The sequence below is a fragment of the Elgaria multicarinata genome, chromosome 1 (assembly GCF_023053635.1).
Source record: "Elgaria multicarinata webbii isolate HBS135686 ecotype San Diego chromosome 1, rElgMul1.1.pri, whole genome shotgun sequence".
In the NCBI taxonomy this organism is placed as follows: domain Eukaryota; kingdom Metazoa; phylum Chordata; class Lepidosauria; order Squamata; family Anguidae; genus Elgaria; species Elgaria multicarinata.
The window spans coordinates 191,260,463-191,273,242 of NC_086171.1; the positions used below are offsets into that span (position 1 = coordinate 191,260,463).

At 48.0% G+C, this 12,780-nt stretch overlaps 1 protein-coding gene across 1 annotated transcript; it reads right to left on the bottom strand.

Annotated features, from left to right (window-relative positions):
• Positions 1-1,124: 1,124 nt before the first annotated feature.
• KCNK15 (potassium two pore domain channel subfamily K member 15) lies at positions 1,125-12,110 on the bottom strand. The gene is made up of 2 exons (XM_063120227.1): positions 11,828-12,110; positions 1,125-2,160 (listed from the first exon to the last, which is right to left on the bottom strand). The coding sequence occupies exons 1-2, from the start codon at positions 12,108-12,110 to the stop codon at positions 1,244-1,246; spliced, it is 1,200 nt and encodes a 399-aa protein (XP_062976297.1). The 3' UTR covers positions 1,125-1,243.
• Positions 12,111-12,780: the final 670 nt, after the last annotated feature.

Consider the following 12,780-nt stretch of genomic DNA (forward strand, 5'->3'; position numbering starts at 1 on the left):
AGCTTCATGGGATGACCCCACTGGATTCTAGTATTATGGGAGAGGGAGAAAAATGTCTCCCTATCCACATTCCCCACACCATGTGTCATCTTGTACGCCTCTATCAGGTCTCCCCTCAGCCTCCTTTTTTCCAAGCTAAACAATCCCAGCTGTTGTAATCTTCCCTCATAGGGGAGTTGCTCCAGCCCCTTGATCATTTTGATTTGCCCTTTTCTGCACCTTTTCCAGCTCTACAATATCTTGTTTTAGTAGAATTCCCACACCCCATTTCTGTGTGAAATGTACAAAGCAAGAGTGACCAGAACTGTACAGTGCGCAGAAGGTAAATCTGGATCAAACAGTAGATCTCTGGGTAATTTGCAGTAAAGGATTTGTGACTCCCAAATCTTTAACAATAGCAGCAGTAAACTGACTCCTGCCACCCTAAATTATACCGTTGAATGAAGAAAGGCAAAGGCAGAGTAGGCAAACCAAGGCCCTCCAGATGTTGGGCCCCTCACCTCCCACAATCCCTGAACTTTAGCCACGCCGGCTGGGGCTTTTGGGAGTTGAAGTACAAAACATCTGGAGGGCACCTTGCCAACACCTGGCTTAGGATAACCAGGAGTGGATTTTTGTGTGGAAAGACTGTGAGCTCCATCCACTTCTGGTGCTCAAAACAAATTGCGGGGCTCAGATTTTTTTTTTTAAGTGTATGTCTTTTACACCAGGCTTCGATTAGCAGTTTTGGGGGTTCTAAAAAAAGCAGACCCCCATGAGCTTGAAATCTGCTCCCCACTGATGTAGGAGGTGCGCTCCTACAGTATGGGAGCCAAGCCAGAATAAGCCTAGAAAATGGGCTGCAATGATGTCACTGAGCATTATCTATACATTCCCCCAAGGGAATAATTAGGGATTTCTTCAGATGACACAGCAACTCTGATGCACTGTGGAGTTCTATTATTTAACACACACACACCCGAACACTTGACTTCCAATGCAAACGCTGTGACATATGCGGCCAGGAGAAACTATGATTCACCATTCGTATTTAAAAAGCATCGCTCAGGCAGCGCATTACGGAGTTGGCAGCACCGTGCGTTGGTGGCCATTACAGAGCACGCCTGCAAAAGAGAGGGGGAGAAGGAGGAGGCCGAATCACAACGTCTCAGTTAATCATTTATCATCAAAAGACAAGTTCGGCAAAGGAACACAGCTCAGAGTAAAAATGAACCATAAAAAGGTCCAAAGGAGCATGCACGTTTCAGATAGACTTCCTCCGGAGTCGACCGTGCTCCCGGCAGCTGGGGCTACTGGATGATAGAGTGCTCCTGGGGGAAGACAAGCCGGTGGGCTCCTTACCACCCAGGGAGACTTCCATGATTTTGTAAGAAATCGAATTATAATAAACGAGATTCGTATGGCAATTGAAGGCTTCTGGGTGGGGAGGATCTGGGCTCCTGCTCAGCCGCGGCCTGTAACATAGGCAGTTGCAGAAGGAAGGGACTCTCGGGGTGGAACTTGAAGACTTGCCCCGCTGCCTCTCGGCATCTTCTTGGATCAACGGGATGAGGTTCATTTGACTGGTCCGGTCTTCAATGGGGAGCAGGATCTCGTTCCTGCTCCGATTTTCCTCCCTGGGTTTCAGGTTGATGTAATTCTTGGTTCTCCTCAAAGACGCCCTCTCTTCTTCGTCCCGCCTCTCGTCTTCCGAGTTCATGATCAGAAACCGAAAGACGACTAAGTTCAGGAATGCCCCGATCACCGTCAAGCCCACAAGAATGTACATGAAGCTAAAGGCGACGTAAGGGGGCTTCTTTTGCAAAGCTTCGTGTTTCTGCAGGGCCACGAAGTCTCCAAACCCAATGGTGGTCAATGTGATGAAGCAGTAATAAAAGGCATGGAAGAATGTCCAGCCTTCGAAATAGGAGAAGGCAGCTGCCCCAATGCCCAGTGTTCCCATGCAGGAGAGGAAGCCAACCACCACCATGTTTTTCATGGAGACTGTCGGCTGCCTCATGCCCAGGCACCGCTTAATTTTCTTCAGCACCATCCGGACTAGAATGTTCATGCGCTCACCAAGACTTTGGAACATGACCAGGGTGAGAGGGATGCCAAGGATTGCATAGAACATGCAGAAAACTTTGCCAGCATCGGTTCCAGGAGCAGCATGCCCATAACCTACAGCAAAAGAAGGTGATGTGGGGCAGGGGGGGAGAGATAAGCATTATTTAGAGTGAATCTTAAAGCAATAGGAAGGGGAAGAACTATGTCAAGAACTTACAGGGTAATGCCTATTTCTGGCCATTGTATTGCTCCTCAGGGACAAAGAATGATAAGTGATGCACGATATAATTACTGGTCTCAAGGACTGGATGTTCCTCTAGGTTACACAGCCTGACTTTGTACAGCATGATGCACCATGAAAAGAAGATGCTGTCTCACCTGCTTTTGAAGGACCAGAATCTCAAGAGATGATAGGAGTTGCAGTCCATCATCATCTGGGGACTCATGGTTGGGAAAGGATGGCTTACAGCCTGGGCATATAAATGATAGAAAGAAGGAAAGAAGAGAGGGCACCAATACAAACATGAGGAGAGAGGAGACCTCGAAAGGAGCTCTGAGGAATCATTTATTGGCCCAACGAAGTTTGAGTCTACTGAGTCACGGCTCTTCTTCAGGGGCAACTGGTTTAATCCATTCAAAGGATGGCCAAAGCTGACCTTCCACAGTTCTTCTGAGATAGTATGACTGTTTTGGTCATCCTTGGAATAAATTAAACCAATTGTCCCCTAAGAGGTGGCAATGGACTGGAAACACTTTGGGCCAATAAATCATACATAGTGCACATAAGTGTTAAGTGTTTGCCCAACTCCAAGCACAACTTAGTTTCCACTTTTCCAAACTTGATCACCATTAAGACACACAGCACAATCACCACTCCCACATATCCCATGGTATGGCACGCTTGGAAAACAAGTATGGAATTCTTTATGCCCAATGACAACGTTGCAGAACCATCAGGTAAGCTTCTTGGCCTTCTCAGACTGATACCCCTAAGTCAACATTCTTGACTAGACCGTAGATTACAATGAGACTGCTTCAAAGGAAGAAGAAATTTGGTGATGCCCGACAGCAAGGTTCTTCAAAAGCTTCGTTCAAGAGAAAGCAAGTACAGACTCTTACCGTTTCAAGCCTGTTTACATCTTGAAACGGTAAGAGCCTGTACTTGCTTTAACCTTGCTTTCCATGTAGAAGGGTTCACTAGATCCCCACCAGAGAAGCACACTAGACTACATGTTTCAAATATTTAGAAAGCTAATCAAAAACATGGAAAACTAAACAGCAATGATTTACTATTATTACTGTTTTACTGAATCACTAGATTGTGGGTTTAGGTTGCTGATTTGTATGGTAATCTACAGTTTGTTTTATTGTATGGATTTTTAACACAATATTCATTGAACTCCAAATGGACTGTTATGGATTTTGAAGTCTGCCTTGGGCACTTTTCTTGGAAATGTAGATTAGAAACTTTAAAAATAAATAAGATCTAACCCTTTCTTTAAAGAAACTATCTAGCATCATCTGATTGTCAGATCTTAGATGTTACAAGAAGGATGAGACCAGAGAATAGTCTAAAAGTGTGTGATGGTTCTGTAAACAATCTAGATCAAAAATCAACTGGAAAACACATGTAAAGTTATTTATTTATTTATTTATTGCATTTTTATATAATTAAATAATTACAATTATAATTTAATTATATAATCAATTAAATTAATTAATATATAATTAATTAAATTTAATCATATAATTAAATAAATTATATATTTAATTATGTAATTAAATTATTATAATTTAATTATATAATTATATAATTAAAACCGCTTTGTGTTTAGAGGAAAGTGTGGAATTAAGTGCAATGAATAAACAAAGCACCTTGCATTTGACCCCACAAGGTATCTCTGTCTCTCTCTCACACACACCCAATCTGCTGCCATGGTGACCTTGTCTGCACCTTGGGAAACTTTAATCTACAGAATGTAGGAGTTCTATAAAAATAAAAACAACCAAGGAAGTTATGAAGCGATTAAACCTTCTCCATTCTAGCCAGCATAGGTTTTGCACTCAAGTTACACACATGAAAAGGTTGTAGGCGATAAGATAAAATAAAATCCAACAATAGAAATTGTAACGCTGGCAGTAGCTGAAGAGAGTGGTGGGAAGAGGGCAAACTCCTATGCATTGAAAGAGAGTGGTGGGAAGAGGGCAAACTCCTATGCACTGAAAGAGAGTGGTGGGAAAAGGGCAAACTCCTATGCATTGAAAGAGAGTGGTGGGAAGAGGGCAAACTCCTATGCATTGAAAGACTTAGTTCTCATAACTCTATCATGACACCAGGGCCAGCACAAGCGATTTTGCAGGGAGGGATGCCGTGGCTGCCAAACGGAGTCTGGGAGTCCAATGGACTCCCCTGCGTCCACGCATGCGTCCAGTTGGGTGCCCCCAGACCTGTGCTTTGAGTGCCCATAAGGCCTGACAAGCACTCGGCAGCTGTCTGCCCTTGTCTGGAGCCTCCATTGTGTGCCATAATGGAAGCTCCAGAAATCACGTATTTCACTCCATTGTGGGAAATAAAGGCCCCATTTACCCAACAAAGGGAAAGGCAGTTTCTAGAGCCTCCATTAGAACATAAGAAGTACCATGCTGGATCAGACCAAGGGTCTATCTAGTCCAGCACTCTGTTCACCCAGTGGCCAGCCAGCTGTGGGCCAGGGACCAGCAAAGCAGGACATGGTGCAACACCACCCTCCCACCCATGTTCCCCAGCAGCTTGTGCACACAGATGTACTGCCTCGGATACTGGAGGTAGCACATAACCACCAGGGCTAGTAGCCATTAATAGCCTTTTCCTCCAGGAATTTATCCATCCCCTTTTTAAAGCCATCCAAATTGGTGGCCATCGCCACATTTTGCAGTAGTGAGTTCCATAATTTAACTACGCCCTGTGTGAAGAAGTTCTTCCTTTTATTTGTCCTGAATCTCCCACCAATCAGCTTCATGGGATGACCTCGGGTTTTAGTATTTTAAGAGAGGGAGAAAAATGTCTCCCTATTCACATTCTCCACACATTGTTGTGCACAATGGAGGCTATGGAAATTGCGCATTTCCCTCATTGCGTAAATGAGGCTTTTACGGCCTCCATTTATGCAACAGGGAGAGGAGTAATTTCTGGAGCGAGGGAGGATGGCTGCCAAGCACTCATCGGGTGTTGCTGAGCCTCAAAGGAAGTTCCTGTGGCCCAATGAGTGGGGGCAGGCAGCAGTGGAATGAGAGTCCAACAGACTGGACGCAGGTGAGTTCATTTTGGGGGCTGAAGCAAAAATAATAATAACACCCCTTTCTAAAATTAACAAGGGACACAATCCACTGATATTCTCCTGTAAACGTCTCTTTGCAATAAATGGAAACTGGACAAAAGAATTTGTGTACTTGCATAGTTCTACATTCATGACCAGGAGAACTTGTCAGTGGATATCTATGGGTCACATCTGTCCGTGCCACCCTCAATAGCACCCAGAACCAACCACTATGGCCATCCATAAGAACGTAACTGTACTGGATCGAACCAAAGGCTTATTTAGTCCAGCAGCATCCTGTTTCCCACAGTGGCCAACGAGATGCCTATGATCAGGACGTGAGTGCAACTGCACCCTTCCACTCATGTTCTTCAACAATTGATATTAAGAGGGATACTACCTGTGATGCTGGAGGTAGTATATAGTCATCATGACAAGTAGTCATTGGACCTTTTCACACCTTGGATTTTTCCCAGAATCATCCCTGGATCATCCCTGTGCATCCAAATAATGCACAGGGGATCCCAGGAGTAGGCTGGGGCGATCCCTCCATTTCCCCGGGATAACCGAGACCGCAGTTATCCTGGTTTTACCTGCGGTCCTGGGACGATCCCGAGGACTGTAGGTGGTGTGGGTGCCAGTCCCAACTTCTTTCCTCCTCCCCGCGAGTAGTGGGGGTCAGCAGAAGGAAGGAGCCAGGCTGGGGGGAGTCCAGGGACATCGAGGGGGGAGAGAGGTTAGGATATATATACACACACACACACATACATACACACACACACACACTTTTCACTGGGGTGCAATTGCCCTCCAGCTCCTGTTTCGTTTTGTTTTTTAAAAATGGTGGGTGTGGCGTCCCTCTTCCTTTCTGGGACGTCGCTCTTCCATTTGGATGCCCAGGGACGATCCCGGAAGCAGGTAAGTCCAGGATCGTTCCCCCTCCCTCCCTGAAGGCCCATGGTTGTGGAAAGGGCCATTGATAGCTTTATCTTCCATGAATTTGTCTAATACTCTTTTCAAGCCATCCAGCTCGCTGGCCATCACTACATCATGTGGTAGCAAATTCCAGAGTTTAACTATATCCTGAGTGAAGAAGTACTTCCTTTTGTGTCTCCCAAATCTTCTCACTATTCAGCTTCATTTGGCAACCCTAAGTTCTAGTTTCGTGAGAGAGGGAGAAAAACCTCTCTTTATCCATTTTCTCCACGCCATGTATAATACCGTAAGCCTTACAGTATTACCTGTCCTTCATAGAATCATAGAATAGCACAGCTGGAAGGGGCCTACAAGGCCATCGAGTCCAACCCCCTGCTCAATGCAGGAATCCACCCTAAAGCATCCCTGACAGATGCTTGTCCAGCTGCCTCTTGAAAGCCTCTAGTGTGGGAGAGCCCACAACCTCCCTAGGTAGCTGATTCCACCGTTGCACTGCTCTAACAGTCAGGAAGTTTTTCCTGATGTCCAGCTGGAATCTGGCTTCCTTTAATTTGAGCCCGTTATTCTGTGTCCTGCACTCTGGGAGGATCGAGAAGAGATCCTGGCCCTCCTCTGTGTGACAACTTTTTAAGTATTTGAAGAGTGCTATCATGTCTCCCCTCAATCTTCTCTTCTCCAGGCTAAACATGCCCAGTTCTTTCAGTCTCCCTTCATAGGGCTTTGTTTCCAGACCCCTGATCATCCTGGTTGCCCTCCTCTGAACACGCTCCAGCCACCCTAAACTAAAATTCCCCCAAAGTTGTTACATTTTCCCCAAGAGGACTGGTAGCGGCTCTCTGATCATTTTGACTGCCCTTTTCTGCACCTTTTCCAGCTCTACACTATCCTTTTTGAGATGTAGTGACGAAAGCCTTCCAACTGTACTTGCATCATAGATTTATATAAAAGCATTATGGTCCTGGCAGTTTTATTTTTGATCCCTGTCCTAATCAACTCCAACATTAAATCTGAGTTATCTACCATGACAGTTTCCTGGTCAGTCACAGCCATGTGTATGTAAAGTTAGGGAAAATTTTTTTGCCCTAATGTGCTTCACTTTACAGCTATCGCATTTGCCATTTTATTGTCTAACCACCCAGGTTGGAGGTGATCCTTGTGAGGTTGTTTGTAATGTTTTTGTTTTTTTACCACCCTGAATAAGTTGCTGCCATCTGTAAATTTGGCCACCTTGCTGCTCACCCCATATTGACCTATAAAGCCTTATACGACTCGGGTCCAGGTTATCTGAAAGATCGTATTCTCCCTTAAAAGCCTGCCCCTGCTTTAAGATCTTCAGGGGAGGCCCTTCTCTCAGTCCCACCACCATCACAGGCACGCCTGGTGGGAACATGGGAGAGGGCCTTCTCGGTGGCTGCTCCAGTGCTCTGGAACTCTCTTCCCAGGGAAGCTAGACTGGCTCCCTCCTTGACGTGCTTTAGGAGGCAGGCAAAGACTTTTTTGTTCCAGCAGGCCTCTGGCGAATAATCGGGATCTCTGTCTGTGCCAAGGACTTTTAAAACTGTCATTTTAAATGTTTAAATGTTTTAATATTTATAAGTTTTAAATGTATATGTTTCAAATTTTGTAATGCCGCCTTGAGGCCCAGCATTGGACAAAAGGTGGGATATATATATAACAACAACAACAACGACTGTCCCAAAGTCACCCAGTTAGCTTCATGGCTGAGAAAGCCCTAGAACCCAGATCCCCCAACTCCCAGTCCAGTTTTCTTCCCACTACACCACACTGGCTCTTATGAACGAGTTCAAAAAACACTGGTCCCAATAAAGCTTCTTGGAAAACCCCTGTTTACATCCCTCAGTTTGGAAAACTGTCGACTTCTTCCCACTCTCTACTTCTTGTTCTTTAACCACTTACAAATCCACAAGAGGAACCACCCTCTTATCTCCTGCCTATTAAGTTCACCCAGGAGCCGCCTCACCTTTTCTCATGGTAAGGCCACCTCTGGATGCTAGTTTCTTACCCTGGAGAGGAAGTCAACAAGAGGACAAAAGGATGGATGCTGATGAAAGCACGTTGCGCAGAACTTGGCACCGTGGGTTGGCATGCCATGGCTGCAGCATCTCTCTAATGACAGCTTGGCATGCCTACGAACTATGCCAAATGCCCACTGGTTTTGGCAAGTGCAACGGCACGGTAAGTTGCCAGGACTCCCTCCTGCTCATTTTGGTTCTCATTTTCCCTTGTGTAAATGTACATCATTGATGCCAATTGTTTTTGTACAAAGAACAGACAGTTAAAGATGCACGACCTGGATGCGTGTACTGTAAATAGATGTTATATTTGCTGGAAACGAAGCAATTGCTTTTATAATGGGACAAGAGGGGAGTTGTTATTGAACTATTGTGCTTCTGCCTTACCGCAATGAGTTTTCAAATGTCCTTTTTTCTATAAAGGCTCAAGAAAATAATTAATGGGGGGTGGGGGGGAAGTGGCCCAAACAAACGTCATCTGCACTTTATGGACGGCTATTAAAATGCACCCTTTCTGCAATTTAGCACGCTAGTTCTGTGGGTGTTAAGATAATGTTGTGATTGCAAGTTACCCAAAACCATTGGGGAAGGAGTAGATACAGGGCGGAAAGAAGTAGTAAGCACGCCTAAGCGCCTATTGTTGATCTTCACGCTCTTAGCTCTTCTTCACTGACGTCACGTAAAGGGAGCAGATCAGGCAAGAACCAGGGATGCTGGGAGTGCCGAAGACAGAGGAGACATCCAAACACACGGGCGATGTATTGCTCACAATCAGGTGGGGGGTGGCTGGGGGGTTTGTTACTGTGGGGCTGCAAAAGGCCAGAGTCCAGTACGACGGTGGCAACTCATGCCGCAGTACCGAGAGGCCAATGGGAGGTTAAGGCTGCAATCCTATACCCCAGCCTTCCCCAACCTGGTGTCCTCCAGAAGTGCTGGACTACAACTCCCAGTATTCCTGACCACTGGCTGGGGATGATGGGAGCTGTAGTCTGAAACATCTGAAAAGCACCAAGTTGGGGAAGGCTGCTAATACACGCTTATCTGGGAGTAAGCCTCATTGATCTCAGCAGAGCTGAGTAGAACATGTAAATAGGTTTGTGCTGCAAGTCTCCTAATTCTCCTGAAGATTGGGTGCCAGTGTGGATGTGCTTGAAGGGAGTTGGTTGTCGGATGCTGCATTTCTAAAATGAACGGCACTGGGCTGCACACTTGCTTTGGAAGTCCTGCCCTTTGCCAGGGAAGCCATGTCCCCAAATTCCAGGTGGTTGGAAGTGGGTTGTGGTAATGCAGTACTGAAGGCACTCTGTACATACTCAGATGTACATTTTATTATAGTGACACCAGCACACATTCTAAGGATGAGAAAACAGCCAACAAGGCAACACCCTGGTTGAAATCTGGCTCTGGTGGCGACCAGCTCGAGTGAACCCATGGTCTACCATGGCCTATGATGGAAGGAATCAGTGGTAGAGCGCTCAGTGGTACATAGCTCAGTGGTAGAGCCAGGTTCAATCCCCAGCATCTCCAGGTGCTGGGGATTGAAGGTATCCTGCTTGAAACTTTCAAGATCTGCTGACAATACTGGATTAGATGGACCAAGGGTCTAGCTTACCATTAGACAGCCTCCTCTGTACTGGTGGACCCACTGGCCAATTTTCAGTGGACTACCTGTGGCTTGCTGGATGTGGGATTCTCACAAAGAATGCTGGACAACATGGACTTTAGTTTAATCCAGCAAGGTGCTTGTTATATTCTTAAACCAGAATGTCTAACTCAGGGGAGCCCTTTCCATGCAAACAGAAATGGTGTAAGCTGGATATGTGGGGAGGGGGGGGGAGGGCAAGATCGCACCTGCTGCTGCCATTCCTGTTCTCCACACATTCATGTGTGCACAATTTGTAAGCATGTAGACTCTCTCCATTTGATCCAGAACCCCATATGAAAAGCAGATTGACTGGACCTGGAAACCTATAGAAAGGGCTTTTCAGTGGTGGCACCGTTTGTGGAATGCTCTCGACAGGGAGACTCACCTGGTGCCTACGTTATGGACTTTTTGGTACCAGGCAAAGACCTTTTAAGTCTCCTTGGCATTTTAAGATCTGTTAGTGCTTCTAGCACTTTATTCTGCTGCTGGTTCTTAATTGGGTTTTATATGCTGGATTTATTCTTTGCTGCTGGATTTATCTGGATTTTATTCTGTGCTGTTTTATTGTTTGCACTTGATGTTTGTAATGTATTGTACACTGCCCAGAGAACTTCAGTTATTCAGCAGTTTGAAAGTACAGTAAATAAATGAAATAAAACAAAAGCATGGAGTTGCTACCTCTACAAGTTGTATGTGTATAAGCTCTGTACCCACAGAGCCAATGAATGGATGAAAGTCTGTTCGAGCTCCCCTCCTACATATTCAATCTACATAGTTTAAAAAGGGCAAGGTCTGCTTGAGGCAGGCTAAGTCCTAAGAGACTGCAAAGATGCACTCTTGCTTTGTATATTTCACACACAGAAATAGGCCGTTGGAATTCTAAGAAAAGCAGATATTGTAGGTCTGGAAAAAGTGCAGAAAAGGGCAATTAAAATGATCAAGGGGCTGGCGCATCTCCCCTATGAGGGAAGGCTACAATAGCTAGGTTTATTTAGCTTAGGGGAAAAGGAGGGTGAGGGGAGACATGACAGAGGTGTACAAAATGATGCATGGTGTGGAGAATGTGGATAAGAACACAAAAAGAGCCCTGCTGGATCAGACCAAGGGTCCATCTAATCCAACATTCTGTTCACACAGTGGCCAACCAACCAGCTGCCCACGGGAATCCCACAAGCAGGATACAGCACCCTCTCACCCATGCTCCCCAGTAACTAGCGTATACAGGCTTACTGCCTCTGATACTAGAGGTTGCACTTTGCCATGACTAGTAGGGAGACATTTTTCACCCTCTCTCACAATATTAGAACCCGGGGTCATCCCATGAAGCTCTTGTGGGAGATTCAGAACCGATAAAAGGAAGGACTTCTTCACGCAGCGCATAGTTAAACTATGGAATTCACTACCACAAGATGTAGTGATGGCCACCAATTTGGATGGCTTTAGAAGGGGGTTGGATACATTCCTGGAAAAGAAGGCTTTCAATGGCTACTAGCCCTGATGGCTATGTGCTACCTCCAGTATCTGAGGCAATAAGCCTCTATAAACCAGTTGCTGGGGAATATGGGCGGGAGGGTGCTGTTGCACCTGTGTCCTGCTTGTGGGTTCCTGGTCGACAGCTGGTCAGAGTGCTGGACTGGATGGACCCTTGGTCTGATCCAGCATGGCTCTTCTTCTGTTCTTACTATGGAGAACCAATCTACACCTCTCCCTAGAGAGACAGAGGATAAGCCTGGCCCAAGCCACTAGTGGGTTGGTTTAAAAATGACACTAAATGAACGGCCAGGGCGGGGGCGGGGTGGGGTGACTTTCGTCCCGCCGCCTCGTGGCCAACGGGGGAGGGGAGCCAGGTGCCCGGCGCGCTCCACACTCACCGATGGTAGTGATGACCGTGATGGCGAAATAGAAGGAGCCGGCGAACCGCCACTGCCGGCCCGCTCGGTGGGGCTCGGCCCGCAGCACCAGCCGCTCGAACTCCCGGTAGTCCTCGGCCGTGAAGCGGTACTTCCTGCGGAGATCGCTGCGCTTCTGCTCCAGGAGACGCTTGTGGCCGATCTCGGCCTCGGACTCGAGCGCATCGAAGACGGCGGCGCCCACCAGCAGGTAGGAGAAAACGCAGACGATCAGCGAGACCGTGCGCAGGTTCTGCCGCTTCATGGCGAGGAGCGGGCTGCCCCGGGCAGGGGGCATCAGCCGGGGTCCCGCATGGCCCCGCGCGGGCGGCGCGACCCTGCTACGCGGCGCAGCTGGCCTCCCCGGGCCCCGGCCGCCCTGCCGGCATCGCTCCCCTGCGAGCCACGGGCAGGCGCCTGGCCCCAGCACGCCCTGGGCCGCTACCGACGCCTGCCAGCGTTCGCCTCCCGTCCCGCGCGCGACGCCCACCGGCGGGTGCCCAGCTCCAGCGCATCGGCTCCCGGCGGCGGCTGCTCTTGTGCGCGCGCCAGCGCCTGGAGCCGGGTACCGGCGGCGGGTCCGTCCCTCCTCCTCCTCCTCGCAACGGGCTTCAGCTCCCACCTGCTGCGATTGCAGCCGCCGGCGTGCGGCCGAAAGGCTGCCTCGGATGCAAGGGAGGAAGGCAGGCAGGCCGTCGCCGCGACCCGCGTGCTCCCGCCGCAGGGACTTGCTGGACGGGGCCACGCCTCCGCCTCCCAGCGCCGGGGCGAGGGCGAGAGGCAGGCGGCGCCGGCGTCGGCGGTTGCGCTCTTGGAAGACACGCCTCCGGCGTGCCGGAGGAAGGCAACTGGGTGCTCTCCGCTTCTTCCTTTCCCTCCAGCCATTCAGCCGAAGCTGCCCTCGGGATGCTTTACGGACTCTTTTTCTCCGCCCG